Here is a 19026-nt window from a genome sequence, read left to right as displayed (position 1 = left end):
ACGTTCGTGCATAACTTCTATACCTAAACTATGATATATCTGTATAATTAAAATGGTATATGATCCGATATAATAATAGCTACAGGCTTTACGGGAAAAAAATATAAGAGGAGGGAAAATTTTTACGGATGAAGTGAAATATGTAGTACTTACAGAGAAAAGTATTCGTCTATTGGAAAGGAACCAATATACTTCTAACGTCGATTCACAATCAAACAAAAAAAGATTAAAAATTGGATTGAACATTTCTTCGATGTTAAAGTAATAGCTATGAACAATTATCGGCTCCTTGAAAAAGGAGGAAAGAGAGGGTCAATGATATGACATCTAATACGTTGTAAACGTATGATTATTACACTTAGAACCGGTGATTCTATTCCACTCTTTTCAGAACAATAAGATTTCAAATTTGAAACTAAATGGCCATCCTTTCATATAGAATTTTAACTCCGGATACACGCAATAGATCTGTATCAGGTTTCGATGGAAGAGTGCAGTTGGACTCATAGAAGAAATTGACCTCTCGACAACATCATTGTGGGAAAGGTGTAATGGAAGAGGAATTATTACCGCAAGACACAGGCGAGGGGGTCACAAGCGTTTGTATCGTCAAATTGATTTTCGACGGAATAAGGAACACATATAAGGAGAAATTGTAACCATAGAATACGACCCTAATAGAAGTGCATATATTTGCAAGATGCATTACAAGAATGGCGATAAGAGGTATGTTCTGCATCCCAGAGGGGTCATGATTGGAGATACTATTCTTTATGGTCCAAAAGCTCCTATATCAATAGGAAATGCCCTACCTCCGAGTGTGGTTTGAATTATTAATTTACATGATCGGAAGCAAACGGTTGGGTTTACAATGAAACTTATAAATCTATCACTGATCCAACTAGGACACTTTTACGGGACGAACCCCAAAGGGAAATTGAGGATAGATGACAACAGGTGATTGGATTAAAAAATTGTTCATATCGGATCATTGGTTGCGAAGATATGATAATATGGAGAGGAACAGAATGTTTGTCCGATGCATGAACAAAATGGGATAGAGGCACCCTCTAAAAAGACAAGTTACTCACATTTGATTTGATGGCCAGAGGCGGATTCAGAGCTGGATAATGGTAGTAATTCCCAAAAGAAAAAGATGGGGAGAGGAAAAAAGTAAAAAGAGAGAAGAGAAAAAGATGTTTAATATGCCTCCTACGTTATCCATAACATATGAAAGTTTAAGCGTAATTTGATAAAGTCATTCATTCTAAATGCTACATAAAGAATATAAGCTAGATGATGGAATAAAGAGACCTAAGATGTAGAGAATCAGGACATAGAGAATACAATAGATGCTCCTTCTCATCTCAATTATATTTATTCAATATATGTGAATATAATATACATCCAGAAGCCCCAAGGGTTAGCTTAGTTGGTCAAAATCAATGCCTCTCCATCGGGAGGTCACAAGGTCCACTCTCCTCTAAGCCCTTGGGGTTAGGCCTTGTTAGTGGGCCGCAGGGCTAGATTCCCTTCAGGGTCGATCAACCCAGATTTTTCCGTGGACGTAGCGCCACCCGTTGACTAGGGTGTCCGTGAACCACATCATATATATATATATATATATATATATATATATATATATATATATATACATCCAGAAAGTTGTATGCCCTAAGAGAGGCTTGTATAGTTTGGGAAGGGATTTTTATTCATCAGAATAAGAATCTACTTCAACCAATATGCCCTTAGGCACAACTATACACAACATAGAAATAACACTTGGAAAGGGTGGACAATTGGCTAGAGTGGTAGGTGCTGTAGCAGCACTGATCGCAAAAGAAGATTGATCGGCCACATTAAGATTACCATCTGGAGAAGTTCGTTTAATATCTGAGAACTGCTCAATCACAATTGGACAAGTGGGTAATATCACTACAAACATTAGAAGTTTCGGTAAAGCCGGAGCTAAATGTTGGTTGGGTAAGCGTTTTGAGGTAAGAGGAGTAGCTATGAACCCTGTAGACCATCCTCATGGAGGTGGGGAAGGAAGAATCCCAATTGGCAGGAAAAAACCTGTGACCCCTTGGGGCTATAGTGCACTTGGAAAGAAAAGTCGGAAGATAAATAGATACAGTGATGCTTCAATCCTTCATCGACGTGAGTAAGAATGGTTGGATATCCATAAAAAAAAGGAAAGAAAGGTAATTGATCATGGCACGTTCACTGAAAAAATCCTTTTATGGCTAATCATTCATTTAGGAAAATAAAAAATCTAAACATAAAAGAAGAAAAGAAGATAATAGTTACTTGGTCACGGGAATCTGTCATTGTACCCGCAATGATCGGTCATACAATTGATGTTCATAATGGGAATGAATATTTACCCATTTATGTAACAGATCGTATGGTAGACCACAAATTGGGGGAATTTGCACCTACTCTACTTTTTTAGGGACATGCAAGAAATGATAAGAAATCTTGTCGTTAATTGAGAAAGACTTGTCATTCATTGGGGAGGATGGAGTCAATGGGAAATAATAGTCTAGGTCCAGAGATACGAGCTTTGGCGAGAAATATACGGATGTCTGCTCATAAAGCGTGTAGATTAATTAATCAAATTCGTGGTCGTTCATATGGGCAAGCACTTATGATATTGGAATTGATGCCTTATGGGGCCTGTTATCCCATATCACAATCAATTCGGTTCATATGGATGTTCCTTCCCAACTTGATTTTAATTGGAATCTAACATTCATTTTTCATAATGTTGGAATGGTGAAATTGAAATGCTTAGATTGCATAATGTGGGTGACTTGATTTTCTTGAGGCCTATGAATCCATTTTTGGTATCGACAACATCAATTCTAGTAATTTTTGATATATTTTAGGCTGAATTTTCCTTGTTTGATTCTAATTGCCTCATTAGAAAATGCAGAAATCATTGGCTAGATATTTGATTTCATATCCAGGAAACCAAGTACGTGTTCTAGTCATTTTCAACATTTTTACGCTGAATTTTCCTCATTTGATTTTAATTTCCTCATTAGCAAAGGAGTAAATCATTGGTTGGATATTTGATTTCATATCCAAGAAACCAATTATATGAAAAACAAGGTCGCATAGCTAGCGTTCCCTGTCACTTAGTTTAGTTATTGAACTTTGAAAGGTATAAAATCACGGTCACATTTGAATAAGGGCTACATTGTAGATACTCTTGCTTAGTTTAAGTATCGTTAAGTTAGTGTCAAAGACATACATGAATGAGAATTTTTTTGTTTTGTTTTTGTTTTCCAATAGTCCTACAACATTGCTAATGACATAAGACTAGTAATAGTACCTCTAACAATTAGAGTGGCGTGGATAAAAAATAGTACCTCTAACAACTAGCGTAGTGTGGAGAAATTAACAATAACTAGAAACAAAAAATATTGATTCACTATAATTGGACAAATTCTATTCGTAAAATATATTTTTAATATAAAAATATATAATATTTAAATGATAACTAAAAATAAATATGGGGGGAAAAATGGCTCTGCGGTTAAGCTTTCGCGAGGGTTTCGGTTGAGGGTTTGGGCACTGCATGTTACTGCAAATAACCCATGACCAGGTTTCAGAATAACCCTGAGGACTATTAGCCACGCATTTGTATCTCTACGGTCATTGCCTACCATATCTACCAGCATCCTGTCAGGGTATTAAGGGGTTTTTTTAACCTGTTGTTTTCGTTTCACCCGACTGTTACATTTCCGACGCCCGACTGTTACCCCTGTCTTTATCCCTAGCAGTCCGTTACCATATTTGTTTATTCTCCGTTTTACCAGCATTCTCGAGGTTTCCTCCATTTCTAGGTGCAGCTGTCAACATGGATGACCTCGATGCCGTTGATTATTCTGAAGATCCGTTGGAAGGGGTTTCCATCTGGCGATACACGTACTCCGCATCTGTAGGTATGTATAGCTTTGGCTCCAGAAATTTTCCTACATTCTCTTATGCGGGACCGTCTCAGTCACAGTTTGTCGTTCTCCCGGATGAACCGCTCACATGGCTGTCACTCTCAACTCCTCTGTCTTCCCCGGCTACCCTTGGGTTCGTTACTGACTGTCTAAACCCTAACTCTGGTTTGGACCTCCCTGTTTCTAAGGTGCCGCCCCGACATGTTGACCCACAGTCTGTGCCCGTTGGATCTGCCGACATATCTCACCCAGCTTCATTTGCTCCTCCTTCTGGCAGTTTCACCGTCGTTATGCCGCTCGTCGGTTCCTTACCTTCTGCCGTCGGAAACCCTAACCCCTCCTCGTCAAACCCTAACCCTACCCCTGTTTCTACAGGCCCAGTGCCGGGTAGGGTGCCGCATCAGTCTCACTATCAAGGGTCTAAGAAGAAATACAGGTGCCATAAGTCCAAGGCGGACGACATTTTTCTCAGATTGGAAGAGGACATACAGTGGGGAGAAACAATGGACTTTGCTGACAGAGTCTTGGTAGGGCGCATCAGAGGACGGAACTACATGGCTGCTCGTCTGAAGACCTGGGCATCAGAGGTTTGGGGCCACCATCTGGTGGACATCCCATTTGTATAGACTTTTGTGAGGGGATGGTTTGCACTAAGATTTGCTCGAGCTGACCATACCAACTGGGTTTTGTCCTCCTATTGGCATTTTGAACATGCCCCGGTTCTATTGAAATGCTGGACGCCTCTTTTCGATCCGGAGACTGAGCAAATTGGTATTGGACCGGTATGGATTCGGCTCCCGGGTCTTCCCCTACAATACTGGTCTGAGGATATCTTCAGGTGGATTGGAAACGCTATCGACACCTACATGGAATATGACAAATCATACCAATACACGGGTATGATGGCTTATGCCAGGATCCTTATCAATTTGGATACTCGGGGTGGCCTGCAGGAGCATATTACTATTCAGTGGAGGGATACCTCCCGCAAGCAGATGATCGACTACGAAGGCATACCATATTGATGCCGTAGATGCCACAAGGTGGGGCACTTATTCAAGGATTGTCCTCTCAATCGCAAGAACAAGGGTACTGCCCAGGACATGGAGACGGAGCAGCCCAGAGAAAACCCTACTCTGCCTGACAAGGATATTGAATTGGCGAAGAACGACAAGGACGCAGAAGACACCCGAGGAGTACCAGAGGAAGTGGGCACTGATAAGGGTTTCAAAGACACAAACCCTCCATCATCTCCTCCGCCTGCGAGCTCCAGTCCGGCCAAGGAGGACATCTCTCCACCGGGTATGTCATCTACATCCTCCTCACTCTATTCTCCTCTTTCTGGTATTTCTGCTGTTATTGCATCCCATTTAAACAATACTGCATCCCCTCTATCCTCATCATCTCCGGCTTCCACTACCCCTCTGGAGCAAGCTTTTTTAGGAACTCGGGGTCAAGCTCCTCCCTTCTCCATTCATTGCACTCTTCCCCTTCCACCTCCTATCATTTCCCCCTATCACCCTTCACTAACTTCATCCTCCCTCCCCTCGATACCCCTCCCCTCTCCCTCTGTATCCCCTGATACTCTCTTCGCTCCAGAACGAGGTATAGAGGGTGTGATGCGATTGGTTTAGACCTGGAGGTTACCTCGGCCTCTCATAAGCCCACTAGGGGTCGCCCATCTCATCTCACTAGAGCTAGACACACTGCGGGTGAAGAGGTTGCCCTTGGGCGACAACAAACCATAGATAGGGCCCTTAGAGCAAGGAATGGCCCTTTCTCTCACCCTCCATGAAGTTTCTTTCCTTCAATTGTAGAGGGATTGCTAGCCCTCCTAAAAAGCTAGCACTCAGAAGACTTCTTACTTCGAATCCAGTGGATATTATTTTTTTACAAGAAACCTTATGTTCGGCTGAATCCCTTATTTCCATCCTTAATTCATGGATGCCGAATTGGACCTTCCATGCCCTGGACGCGACCGGGAGATCAGGGGGCATTGCTATTGGTTTATGTAACAAATCTGTAGATATTAGGAATATCTGGGGAGGTAGGGGATATATTGGTGCGGATATATATGCCTCTTCATTGGATACAGAAGTCTGTATTATGAATGTATATGGACCTTGTATGGATAGGGAAAATTTCTGGAGATGCCTATTAGACTCAGAGTTTTTGCAGGCATACAATATCATACTTGGAGGGGATTTAAATTTCTCATTGGGTTTTAGTGAATCTTGGGGACACATGGCTCAAGTAGATGGATTAACTGATACCATATCAACCTTACTGGAGGAGCATCAGTGGGTGGACATCCCATCTGCCAGGATACAACATACTTGGACAAATAATCGTAGTGGAGATCATAGTTTGGCTAGGAGGCTGGACAGATATCTCATTAAAGAAGCATTCTTAAACACACATCCTCGCATCAGACAATGGGTTGGTACTGGAGGCATTTCTGATCATCGGCCAATTTTCATGGAGCTGGAAGACATAAATCAGAGAACAAAAGGCCCTTTCAAATTCAATGCCTCTTGGCTCAAGGACCCTTCTTACATTCAAATGGTCACTGACTTCTGGCAGTCCAATCCTATACCGGAACACGAGGACCATACTGAGGGATTCATCCGCAAACTGAAAGAACTGAAGGGGATCTCCAAAATCTGGGCACATCAGAAGCGGAAGAGTGATGACAACACTCTAAGGGAAGCAGAGTTGGCCATTGCCACTCACGAGGAATCTTCGGATGGCACTTTCATATCACAAGAATGTAAAGAACACTACACCTCTCTCATCACGAAGCGATCTCAAATTCTAAAGGAAAGGGAGGAGAGCTGGAGACTCAGGAGCAGGGCTATCTGGCTCACTGAAGGTGATGACAATACCAATTCTACCATAAATTTTCCAATGGTAGGAAAGCCATAAATACTATTTGGGAACTTCAAAATGATCAGGGACAATCTGTAACATCACAGCGGGACCTGGCTAGTCTAGCCACTAAGCACTTTAAAAGCATATACAAGGCTCCTAGGGCTGCTAATATTATGGAAATCATGCGGATGGTTGAACACTTTCCTAGATTTGTGGAACAGGAGGATGCGGAGGACCTGATGAAGGAAGTGTCGAAGGAAGAGCTTGAGGCAACTATAAAATGGTTTAAGAAAGACAAGAGTCCCGGCCCGGATGGGTGGACTATCGAGTTCTATATAGCATTCTTTGAAATCCTGGGGGATGACTTGCTCAAAATTGTGGAGGACTGCAGAAGGAGGGGAAGAATATCATCTGCCATCAAATCCACCTTCATAGCCCTTATCCCGAAATCCGACCATCCTTCCTCTTTCAATGATTTTAGACCCATATCCCTTTGCAACTGTCTATACAAGATCATCGCCAATCGCCTGAAGCCTATACTATCCAGCCACATATCCTCTGAATAGTTCGCCTTCCTTCAACACAGACAGATACATGAGGCCATTGCCATGGCCCAGGAACTCCTCCATTCAGTGCAGACGAGGAAACTAAAAGGCATGATTTTGAAGGTGGACCTATCTAAGGCTTTTGACAGAACAAATTGGCTCTATATTAGACTGTTGCTGACTCATCTTGGTTTTCCTTATGCATATATTAAATGGATTATGTGTTGTATTATGGATGTATCTTATAGTGTTTTATTAAATGGGGAGGCCACACCTTTTTTCCTTTCGGAGAGGGGCCTCAGGCAGGGATGCCCACTCTCCCCTTTACTTTTTCTACTAATCATGGAAGGATTAAGCAGAGCTATCATAACAGCTCGTAACAGGAGTCAATTGGCTGGTATTAAGATCACTGAGAACTGCATACTTACCCACCTTTTATTTGTTGATGATGTTCTCATTTTTTTAAATGGTAGTATTGGTGATACCACGGTCCTTCAGAACATTTTCAATCTCTTTCAGCAGGCAACGGGGATGATTATAAATGACAATAAGTCTACGCTTACAGCCTTTGGTTGCACACAACATGAGATTGTGTACACCACTCAGCGCTTCCCCTTCACATTACAGATTTGGAAGATGGTCTAAAATATCTGGGCTTCAGGCTTAAGCCCCATGGATACAAGATCGCGGACTGGACTTGGCTCATTGCAAAAGTGGAAAAGCGACTACATGTTTGGTACCATAAATACCTCTCCCATGCAGGAAGATTAGTCCTTATAAAAGCTATGATCGAAGCTACTCCTGTTTTTTGGATGACCCTTGCCTAGATACCGAGGGGTATACTGAGCAGACTTCAAAACTTATGCTGCAGATTTCTATGGAGAGGCAACCAACCGGGCAGGTTATTTGCCTGGGTCAAATGGGAGACGATAGCAAAGCCCAAGAAATGGGGAGGATGGGGAATTAAAAGGCTAGACTTATTCTCCAAAGCCCTGGTGGCTAAGCTCAGCTAGCAACTTATCACTACAAATAGCCTTTGGACCCGGGTTGCACATGCAAAATATATCTGGCCTATGAATCTGATGGACTGGCTCAGACAGCAACACAGAGTAAACAACAATGCATCCAATATATGGAAGGCAGTAATCAACGCTATTCCACTCATCCGGGAGGGTATAACTTGGAGAATCAAGGAGGGCAATGCTGTCCGTATAGGCACGGACCCATGGATTGGTTGTGGCAATGCGCACAGATTTCCTGCAGAGTTGTTACGATACTTACACAGCAGGGATATCACTCACATCAGGCATATTGGAGATAGCAACAACTCTACCTTACTACAACAGGCCTGGAAAACATCACTCGATCTGGACATTCCTTTACAATGGCACCATGATTGGCATGGCTACACGGAAGCTCTAACCCAGGCTCATATTCGGCTAACAGAAGGCCCGGATGAGATTATATGGGCTTTTGCCAAACATGGATCATACTCTCCCAAGGAGGGTTATATTAGATTGATGGATCCGTACAAACCCCAGGATATCAACCCGATATGGAAATTACTCTGGAAGCTCAAAGCTGCCCCTTGAACCCGTTTACTTATGTGGAACATTTTGTTTGACAAGATTCCAACGGGTCTTAATTTGATGAAAAGATCTTTCCATGGCCCTTTCTGGTGTCAATTGTGCCGTAATGATGAGGAGAGTACTGAACATCTCTTCCTTAACTGCCCCATCACCAAGGAGCATTGGAACACCATTATAGCTCACTATCCAAGCTTAAATAACTGGCATGGCCGCAACATTATGGACGCTTGGAGCACATGGTGTGAAAATCAAAATGGCAAATCCAGGAACATGCCTCTTCTTATTTGCTGGTCACTATGGATTGCAAGAAATCAATCTATATTTAACCACAAGATACCCCATTGGCCCACTATCACGATCAAAACTATTGCAGATTTCGATCTTCTACCCGAGGAGGACTCCAATACCCCTCCCCGCATTATTAAGCTTGAAATCATAGACAAATCATTACCGTGGGCATACTTTGATGGTTCTGCTCAAGAGGCGGGATGTGGTGGTGGTGCCATACTTTATCTAAATGAAACTCATTGTTTCAAAATCCAAATGAGATTAGGCAGGGGAACTAACAATTATGTTGAACTATGCACTGCAAAACATCTCATACATTTTGCATTAGAAAAGCATTGCAAACATCTTCAACTATTTGGTGATTCCAAAATCGTTTGCAATTGGTTAAATAGAGCATCTCACTGCAATGCATATTCATTGAGGCATATATTAGAAGAGGCTCACAAACTGATATCTACTTTTGACTCATTTGCCTGTCGCCACATTTACAGGGAGCGAAATTCAGGGGCAGACTACCTTTCCAAAGAGGCAGCGCTTAGACAGAGCGATGACTGGCTGATACAGGAAGAGATTGATGGGACTTTCCACCAGCACTATCACAGACCATTTGTGGAACTCAGAGAAAATGGGCTATAGGCCCTTTATTTTGCTTAACTTTGTATATATTATGTTATTTATATTTTCTGCACTTGATGAACTACACAGGACATATGGTACCGATTTTGATACTTAGATTCTCTCTCTGAGAAGAGACAGAATGCAAATTTTGATTTAGTTTTTCTCTCTATAAGAGAGCTGGCACAGGAACAGTATGAGCTGTTACCAAGACTCCCTGCGTGGAGATACATAACGAAACCTTTTTTGTCTATTTTTGAACTCGATAGGCAACACTGCCTCCATTTGCATATGCTTTAGCATCTACAAAATGCAATTTCTTATATATTAATAGAAGTTACGACTTTTTTCCAAGGGAAAAAAAAGATAACTAAAAATAAATATAATATTATATGATAAATAAAAATAAATACAAAATAAAATATAATAATGATGACAACTTCCAAAAAATAATCTAAAAAAATTTAGTTGAAAAGTGAGAGTGTAGTCAAAAGATAAGTATGAACAATCTATGTCAAAAGACAAGTATGAACAATCTATGTTATAGAACGAAATTGTTTAGATATAGGTTTGAAGGAAAATGTGATAAAGTTAAATATAAATAAGATATATAAACATTTTGTTGACTAAATAAGCTATATGAGTATTATCCGATAAATATTTGTTTGGATAAGATATATAAACATCTTGTTGACGAAATAAGATAGATAAATATTTTATTTGATTTTAGTTATGTAATGAATATAAAGAATTTATAAAAAGTTTGTGTACTAAATATAAATTAAATGGTTGATAAGTATTATTGGGTATTAATTCATTCTAAGTATCAAAATAAAAATTTCATAAAATATTTCACATTGTTAATATTAAAAAATATATAAATCAATTAAATTATAATTCTATTTTAAATTAGTATAGTCGTCATTAATTATAGAAAATTAATATGTAAATATATTTCTAATTAAAAAACAAGTAATAAAAATAACCGAATAAATTAACACTAAGTGTTCAATGATAGTTATAGACATAGTATACATTTTATTAATTTAATTAAAAAACAACATAACTACATTTGAGATAAATCTCAATACTCTAATTTGAATATTACACAAATATTTGATACAAATTAAATCAATATAATTTTTCTAATAACTATTAAAAGCCTTATTTAAAAAATAAATGCTCTTCCATGAAACTATTGCCAGATTTGGGAGGATGGTGTGAATAAGTTCTGATTAAATATTTAGAAAGTAGAAAAAATAAAGTAATCTTAAAGTTTTTCTTAATATATTTTGGAGTTTATTGCAATAAGTAAATAATTTTCAGGAAGAAAAAAAGTAACATAAATAATTTTCTTAATATATTTTAACAAAATAGTAACATATCATGGACTGACGTATGTCATGTACCGGGGAAGATGTTCAGTGCCAATAAACTAAACAAAAAACTCAGATAAGAAATGGACATTGGCAGAAATATTTTCAGCATCCCGCAATGAGCGCGCAACAGCATTGGAGTTGATCATATGAGACCATAATCGAGAGAAAAACAAAAAATGATACAGACCAAGTGTGAAGTTAATTTGACTTATCTTTTTATTGAAGTGAATTTATAAGTAATTTCTTCTGAAATTAACCAATAAAAAAGTTTGTTTATTTTAATATACATAAATATAAAAATAATTTACCAATTATAAAATATTACCTTACCAATGCCAAGAATTTACCAAATCTAATATGCTTGGGAATTTATTAAATTTAATATTTTTGAAAATACATAAGTTATTTTATATTTCTCTTTAGCTTTAAAAAAAAAAAGCAACTTTAATTTCTCAACATAACAACAAAATTATAATAAAATTAAATATAACAATCTTTTCCCTTTTTAATAACAAAAAAGTTGTTCCATCTCTAATACTTTATAATTTGACAAATTAATTAATATTAGTATTTTTCAAGAGAACATAATGAGTAATTTGTAGCTAGGATAAAATACAAAACTTATTGATCAAAGTTCAAGCTGGCATAAACTGAGAAATTTCAAAACAATTGTGAAGCCCGCAAATAGGCGTTGGAGACGCCAGGCAGGTGCGATCTAAGACTTGCTTAAAGTAAGAGCTCAGGTTTGCTTATTTTAATACCCTGATATGAGAAGCCTGCAAATAAGCGTTGGTAAGTTAAGGTAATAAATGGAGCCAAACCATTAACCTATTTAGAATGAAAATTAAACCGAAATATGTACTTTTGGCTTTTTATTTGATGCATGAGGCAATAACATATTTAAATTGACATCTGTTAATACCATTTAATAAATGGTAGAAAATAAATAAATAAATAAATAAATATATATATATATATATATATATTATACGCTGAATCTTATTAAATTGAAAAATATATCAGTGACTTAATAGAGAGTCCACTTAAAACCCAATGCATAATCTCTCTGCGACAGGGATAATAAGACATGAACATAGGTGCAAGGAAAAGATTGGTAGACCTGAGGCATAGAAATTTGAGTTTGTTAGAAGTTGAAATGTTTTTGAGGTTAAAGGTGGAATAAAGCAAGGGGTGAGTTGCATTATTATATGTGGCATTTGAGTTGGTTTGGAGCAAGCGAGGAAGGCCAGAGGTCAATAGAAGATGCATCAATCTTTTTGATAAGTATAAAATAAAGAAATGAAGTTTAGTCGACTCAAGTATTAGAAAGTTGACTTAGAGGGATTTGGCAATGTGCCACAAAGATTTGGAGTGGTCTTTAGATTGTGTGGCTTGTGAGAGATTGGCTCGAGGAAAGGAAAAACTCCCTTGAGAGTAAGCTTGGGACTAAGATGTATTCATAGAGTTATAGACTAGTCTAGAGAACTAAGAAAATTGGTTTTGTAAGTTTATGTGATGTAAATACTAAGTTTATATGGGAATGAATAGATACCTATTTATGAATATTTTTGTTAGGATATTTAGACACATAGGAGTTACTTAAGTTCAACTTGGTCTAATGTGTTTATTAGGTAAAATTGTCTTTATTTAGTATGCATTATAATCTCACAGTCACAATATGTTCTAGACATAGAGTGATAAGACGATTCATATTATTCTCAATTCTAACAACCTTTGATCTGGTTGTGTGTGGTTACTTAAGGTGTGCATTTTGTATGGAATACCTTGTCTTCCTAAACATGGTATTGAACCCATTTGAAGAATTGCTCTCATTGGTGATTGATATCTTAAGCCTATGTTGTTGCATTTATGAGATCTACTATTTGTATACTTTTTTGACCCGAATAGACTCTTTCATCATGTTAGGAACATTGTTTTTAGCTAAGAATTCCTTTTGTTTCATTTGAAAGGTGTTCATTTGCCTCAGATACAACATTTTTTGTTAGATCTAGAGGTATATTTTCAAATGTATCATTTTTTTTTGGTAGAGTTCATATTTTACTTTTATATTTATATTCCTAGTTTGCTATTCTTTTTGGTCTACATATGCTCTTTGCCTTGCATTTTGTGCAATTTCGACAAATTGGAAACAAAATCAAAAGTGTTTTTTTAATTATGTATGCTCTTTGTCATGCACTTTGTGCGATCTCAGCAAGTCAAAAATAGAGATAAAACTTGCATTTCTTAGGTAAGTTAACTGAGATCTAAGCTCATTGTTGTTGAGTTTAGGATTTTTTTTTTTAAATTGTTCTTTGTTTTTGGATAAGCACATTTTCTATTATACACATGCACATCGAGGAAGAGCTCCAACAACACCATCAACACCCTTAACCTCTTTCACTACTATTATTATGTCTTTTGCACTCGCTCACATGGTTAAAGGTTACTTATTTAATAAAAGACATTCAGTTTAGATCTCTTTTTAAGTTAAAAAAAATTCATGCAATCTCTTGTAACTTTATTGTAAAGTGCATTTCACTTTATTTGTTTATTTTTATTTTTTTAGGCTGTGGTTCACGGACACCCTGGTCAACGGGTGGTGCTACGTCCATGGAAAAATTTGGGCTAATCGACCTCGAAGGGAATCTATCCCTGCGGCCCACTAGCAAGGCCTGACCCCAAGGGCTTCGGGAGATTGGACCCTGTGACCTCCCGATGGCGAGGCACTGATTTTGACCAATTGAGCTAACCCTTGGGGCTGTGCATTTCACTTTATTATAAAAGCATATCATTATAATATAATTTTAATCTTTTTATTTTTTTGGGTTTTTGTTTTATTTTTGTGCGCAACTCTCATTTATAAAGCAACTTCATTGTAAGTGATTCTCACTTGTTTTTATTAAAGTGGGTCACTTGATAAAGTAATTTATTTGTAAAAATGAGGTCATAGGCAAAGCAAGTGAGGGATTTTTTATTTTTTATTTTTTAATCTTTCAGCAACATCCATTACCACATGGTTTAACTTCTACCTACAACATGGCTTTTTGATATTGTTAATGCATTTGTTCCAAAATGACATAACTTTCACATATGATGTCCATTATTATTATTATTTGTTAAATAGCCTTTTTTTTCAAGAGCTTTACATCCAAATAGTCAATTTCAACTTTTGAAACCATATTATATGCATATTTTAATATGGCCACTTGAAGTGAACTTTTGCTTACCAATACCAACTACTTGTATGGAAATCCCACATGGAGGATATAATAAGAATTAAATGATTGCATCAGATTACCTTGTGAAAAGATAAAGGCCTATTGATACTGATAAGAGAGTCAAATAAGATATTAAGAATGATGAAGCATGTGGATTAACTAGAATGTTCATTTCTCCTTGTTTACAATTTTATATTCAAGGAATCAATGAACTGGATGAAATTTTGGAAAAGTTGAAAAAGATATTTGGTGAACCCAATATTATGATGCGTCGGATTACCTTGTGAAAAGAAAAAGGCCTACTAGTACTGATAAGAGAGTCAAATAAGATAATAAGAATGATGAAGCATGTGGATTAACTAGAATGTTCATTTCTCCTTGCGATTTTATATTCAAGGGATCAATGAACTGGATGAAGTTTGGGAAAAGTTGAAAAATAGTTTTGGTGAACCCAATATTATTAGATCTCATTAGCTCGATAATCATATCATAACTTTACTTAATGATTTCTCTTGCATTAAATATTATTTATCTAAGTTTAAAACACTTATACATTTACTTAAAAACTATCAAGTGAAACTAAAGGATAAGCGTTACATATATATTATTCTTTCCAAGCTTGGTTCGACATATTATGTTTTCATATTTCATGCCACTAAAGAAGCTCCGGGGATTGTCTATCAAAAGCCTTCTCTTGAATCTTTTTGTGATTCCTTGATTGGAGAACAAGAAAATTTCTTTCATATTTGAGTGATTAGCATTAAAGGTATATCTAACAAGGCCCTTATGGCCCAACTGATCTAGGTGGATATTGGTGGCCACCCGCCAGTTCCACTTGGACCCCCACCATTGTTTCTTTCAGTTTTTCAATTTCTTTAATTGTAGCATAGTTTACTATTTTTATCAATTTTTCGGGTCCTAAACTTCTGGAGCCGTTTTGAGGCCCTAAAAGACATTTTTTTGGAAATTTACCACCAGCGATTTTTTTTTGGCTAAAATCGTCTTTTCTGTCGTAGTCCTCGGAGAGATCCTTCCAACGGGTTATCATGCACATCAAATGGGGATAATATGACCAAGTCGCGACCCCGGGAAGTTGGTTGTCCAACTCACCCCAACGGGGCCCATAAACTCTTAGTATTACATCTCCTCGGGTTAGGGTTTTGGCTATTTACGATTTTCTCTTATTGTTCAATAATAAAAATGCCCTTGAGCCTCATTGTAATGCAGTTCAGAGGCATGTAGACGCCACATCTCTTCTCAGAGATAAGCTACCATCGCCCTAGCTAGTTTATTTCCATTTCTGTTTGTAAGCATATTTCAGTGTTTTACAATAATGAAATGAAGTATTATTTTTGCTGCATCTCTGTATGTATGGTTATATCTATAATTTGTTGCTTTCCTCTTTAAATCCGGATCAGTGGTATCAGAGCGGTCTTCTCTTTCTCTGTCTTCCTTTGCATGTCCCCAACGAGGTCGGGATATAAGGAGTTAAGGCTTGAACTAGTCGAACCTTTGCAAGACTAGCCTCACAAATACCGATGGCCTCCCATGGCGGATGAAAAGAAAGACGAGGGGGCAGGAGATCCTATCAAAATCATGCTCGAAGAGGCCCTTGAGCGACAAAGGAACGCGATGATGGACAACTTTGCCCATATCCTTCAGTGGCTACCCAGGGGCAACACATCTACTTCCTGCAGCTACTTTGGAAGCACCACACCCTTTAAGGTACAAGTTAACTTTGACATTCCCAAATTTGAGGGTCAGATAGATGCAGACGTCGTAGATAAATGGTTAAATATGCTAGAAGGGTATTTTTCTGTTCATGATATTTTCGGCCGGGACAGGGCCCCTCCGCACGACAACTACAAATGGACAAGGTCATGGAGGAGTACGAGGACATCTTCACCTACCCCGTATGGGTTCCTCTGCACTGTCAGGTCAAGCACTCCATCGATTTGACCTCAAGTGCGTCGTTTCCCAATGGACCAATATATCGATGCTCCGTTCTGGAGAACGATGAAATCAAGAGGCACATTTAGGAGCTACTGCAGAAAGTTCACATCCGTCCAAGTTCATCGCCCTGTGGGAGCACAATCGTGTTGGTACAAAAGAAGGATGGGACTTGGAGACTCTGTATTGACTATCAGGCGCTGAACAAGATCACTGTCCAGAATAGGTACCCGATCCCACTGATTGATGACCTCCTAGACCAATTGAAGGGGGAAAATATTTCAACAAGATCGATTTGAAGTCAGGATATCACCACGTACTAATCGAACCCTTCGATGTGTGGAAGACTGCCTTCAAAGCCAAGGAGGGCGTTTTCAAATGGTTTGTTATGCCTTTCGGGTTGACGAATTCTCCTGCAACCTTCATGAGGCTAACGGATGACATCTTGAGGCCATTCACCAACTCATTTGTAGTGGTATACTTGGATGACATCCCGATATTCAACAAAAGTTGGGAAGAGCACCTCCACCACATCCGACAGGTTCTCCAAACACTGCGGCAACACAAGTTATGTGCCAATTTGGAGACCCAGGTTTAGTATCTGAGATACATTATTAATGAACGGGGGGTGCATGTGGATCCAGCCAAGATCCAAGTCATTCGGGATTAGCCATCTCCAACCACTCTGACATAGCTCCGTAGCTTTCTGGGTCTTGCCAACTTCTAACGCAGGTTTGTGTTGGGATTTTATCATATCACTTGGCCCTTGAGTCAAGTCACCAAGGAAGGAGTGAAAACAAGATTCTTTTGGTCTGAATCTCAACAGAAGGCATTCACAGAGTTGAAATATCGCCTCTGCTCGACACTAGGGCTTGCATTACTAGACTTGCAACAACCATTTGAGATCAAGACAGATGCCTCTGACTATGCTATCGAGGCAGTCCTTGCTCAACACAGGCATCCAGTGGCTTATCACAGTGAGACACTTTCAGGCACAGCCCGAGTGTATCCCACTTATGACAAAGAGATGTATTCCACTGTGCATGCCTGCCAACAATGGAAGCATTACATTTTGGGGAAGGAAACAGTCATCCACATAGATCACCGGCCCCTGCAGTTCATACAGACCCAAGGGAAATTGCAGAATGATCACCATCAGAAGTGGTCCACATACCTGCAACAATTCCATTTGAATATCAAGTATAAGAAGGGTAGCACCAATAATGTTGTAGATTGCTTCGGTCGACCTCCAATCATAGCATTAACCACCGTGCTCAACTCTTGTGTGTGCGAGACTTTGGATTGACCACTTCTCTACAAAAGCAACCCAGAATTCGGCCACACATACCAGACACTCTTGGAGGGTCAACATGTTCCAGATTTTCACCTCCAGGATGCCCTGTTATGCCACCTGGGTCACCATTGTGTTCCTTCAAGCGAGCGTGCCAAGATGATTTGGGAAGCACACTACAGTTGGGCTGCTGGGCATTTTGGGGTCGAGAAAATGGTGGCAGTACTGCAGAAGTATTTCTATTAGCCGAATCTTAGACAAGATGTCGAGAAGTACATCAGATCTCGCACTGCTTGCGCCATTGCCAAACCGACCATCAAGAAGCAAGGCCTGTATACCTCGCTACCAACCCCTAGTCGACCTTGGGAACCCATATCCATGGATTACATATCGGGCCTTCCTTCTAATAAGCATGGAAACGACTGTGTTTTTGTGGTCGTCGACAGGTTCTCAAAGATGGCCATTATGGCGGCCTGCAAGAAGAATATCACAGTAGAAGCTACTACTAAATTCTTCTTTGAACGAGTGTGGGTACACTTTGAGATCCCACAGTCTATCATCTCAGATCGGGACAACAGGTTCCTTAGTGCATTTCGGTCTAGTCTCTGGTCGATGCTGGACACCAAACTCACTAAGTCCATAGCCTTCCATCCCCAAACTGATGGCCAGACAGAGGTTGTCAACAGGATGATTGTACACATTCTGCGCATGTACAACTCAAAGCATCCACGCACATGGGATGAGAGCCTCGCTTATGTTTAGCACAGTTATAACCGAGCTCTCCACAGCTCGACTGGCTACATCCCTTTTCAGGTGGGCTTGGGATTCCAGCCAATATGTCCCACTGATGTGGCCATGCCATTTGCATCTACTCAGGCAGATTCAACTCATGTCCAGCCCGAAACAAATAAGGCAAACAACTTCATTGAGCACATCCACCATATCCGCCAGCAGGTCCACGACATTATGGAGAAATCAAATGCCAAGTACAAACAGCGACATGATCAACATCGGGTGCCACATAAGTTTCAGGTGGGCGAAAAAGTCTGGTTGCATTTGCAAAAGGAATGCCTTACCGGAGCCTATCAGAAACTCAGACCACTCTGATATGGTCCTTACACCATTACCAAGGCTATGGGAGACAATGCATTTGAGCTCAACATTCCTCCATTCCTTGGCCTGCACGCAGTGTTCAATGTGGACCGCCTTCAGCCATACTTTCCACCATTACTAGACACATCCGACATTGCAAAACAGCTTACACCAACAGAGTTAAATCCAGATTGCATGGAACAAGCTGCGACTGATCGAATCACGGACA

General features: G+C 39.2%; 2 protein-coding genes across 2 annotated transcripts; both read left to right on the top strand.

Annotated features, from left to right (window-relative positions):
• Nucleotides 1-5903: 5903 nt before the first annotated feature.
• Nucleotides 5904-7396, top strand: LOC149189551 (uncharacterized). Its single transcript, XM_089410274.1, has 2 exons — nucleotides 5904-6869; nucleotides 7052-7396. Exons 1-2 carry the CDS (start codon nucleotides 5904-5906, stop codon nucleotides 7394-7396), a joined length of 1311 nt encoding a protein of 436 aa, XP_089266400.1.
• Nucleotides 7397-8979: 1583 nt separating this feature from the next.
• Nucleotides 8980-9888, top strand: LOC149189550 (uncharacterized). Its single transcript, XM_089410273.1, has one exon. It carries the CDS (start codon nucleotides 8980-8982, stop codon nucleotides 9886-9888), a length of 909 nt encoding a protein of 302 aa, XP_089266399.1.
• The last annotated feature ends 9138 nt before the right edge of the window (nucleotides 9889-19026 follow it).

Source organism: Pinus tabuliformis, chromosome 3_1, assembly GCF_031772625.1.
Source record: "Pinus tabuliformis cultivar Carrire ecotype Pingquan chromosome 3_1, CPIR1, whole genome shotgun sequence".
Classification (NCBI taxonomy): Eukaryota; Viridiplantae; Streptophyta; class Pinopsida; order Pinales; family Pinaceae; genus Pinus; species Pinus tabuliformis.
Note: the sequence above shows the minus strand (reverse complement) of the source record. Positions and strands in the feature narration are given on the sequence as shown.